A 405-nucleotide genomic window follows, 5' to 3' on the forward strand; every position below is an offset into this window, starting at 1 on the left:
CCCCCAATGTCCCTTCTCCCCCAATGTTCCTCTCTCCCCCATGTCCCTTCTCCCCCCAATGTTCCTCTCCCCCCAATGTCCCTTCTCCCCCCCAATGTTCCTCTCCCCCCAATGTCCCTTCTCCCCCCAATGTTCCTCTCCCCCCCATGTCCCTTGTGATCCTCGTCTGTTTCACACACAGACCTGACAAACACTTAACTCATATCAGTCTCCATTACTGACTGACGGAGAGAGGTTTCCCTGGTTACCGAGGGGGAAAGAGACAGGACTCATCAAGTAGTGTCCCTGACAGAATCCTCTACTTGGTTTACCTCCTTGTCATTCATTGGCTCAGTGATGACTTTCCTACTGTGACCCCAGCGTTGTGTTGTTCCTCCCAGGGTGATGACTCTCCTACTGTGACCC

General features: G+C 53.6%; 1 protein-coding gene across 1 annotated transcript in view; it reads left to right on the top strand.

The window, feature by feature from the left end:
* Nucleotides 1–380: 380 nt before the first annotated feature.
* Nucleotides 381–405, top strand: part of LOC135566237 (intermembrane lipid transfer protein VPS13B-like) — a gene marked incomplete at both ends in the record, with an annotated part of 3,998 nt that continues 3,973 nt past the window's right edge. The window contains one exon of the mRNA XM_065014027.1: nt 381–405. This exon is cut by the window's right edge and continues 44 nt beyond it. Within this exon, the coding sequence (XP_064870099.1) occupies nt 381–405 (25 nt within the window).

Source organism: Oncorhynchus nerka, unplaced genomic scaffold (assembly GCF_034236695.1).
Source record: "Oncorhynchus nerka isolate Pitt River unplaced genomic scaffold, Oner_Uvic_2.0 unplaced_scaffold_6536, whole genome shotgun sequence".
NCBI lineage: Eukaryota > Metazoa > Chordata > Actinopteri > Salmoniformes > Salmonidae > Oncorhynchus > Oncorhynchus nerka.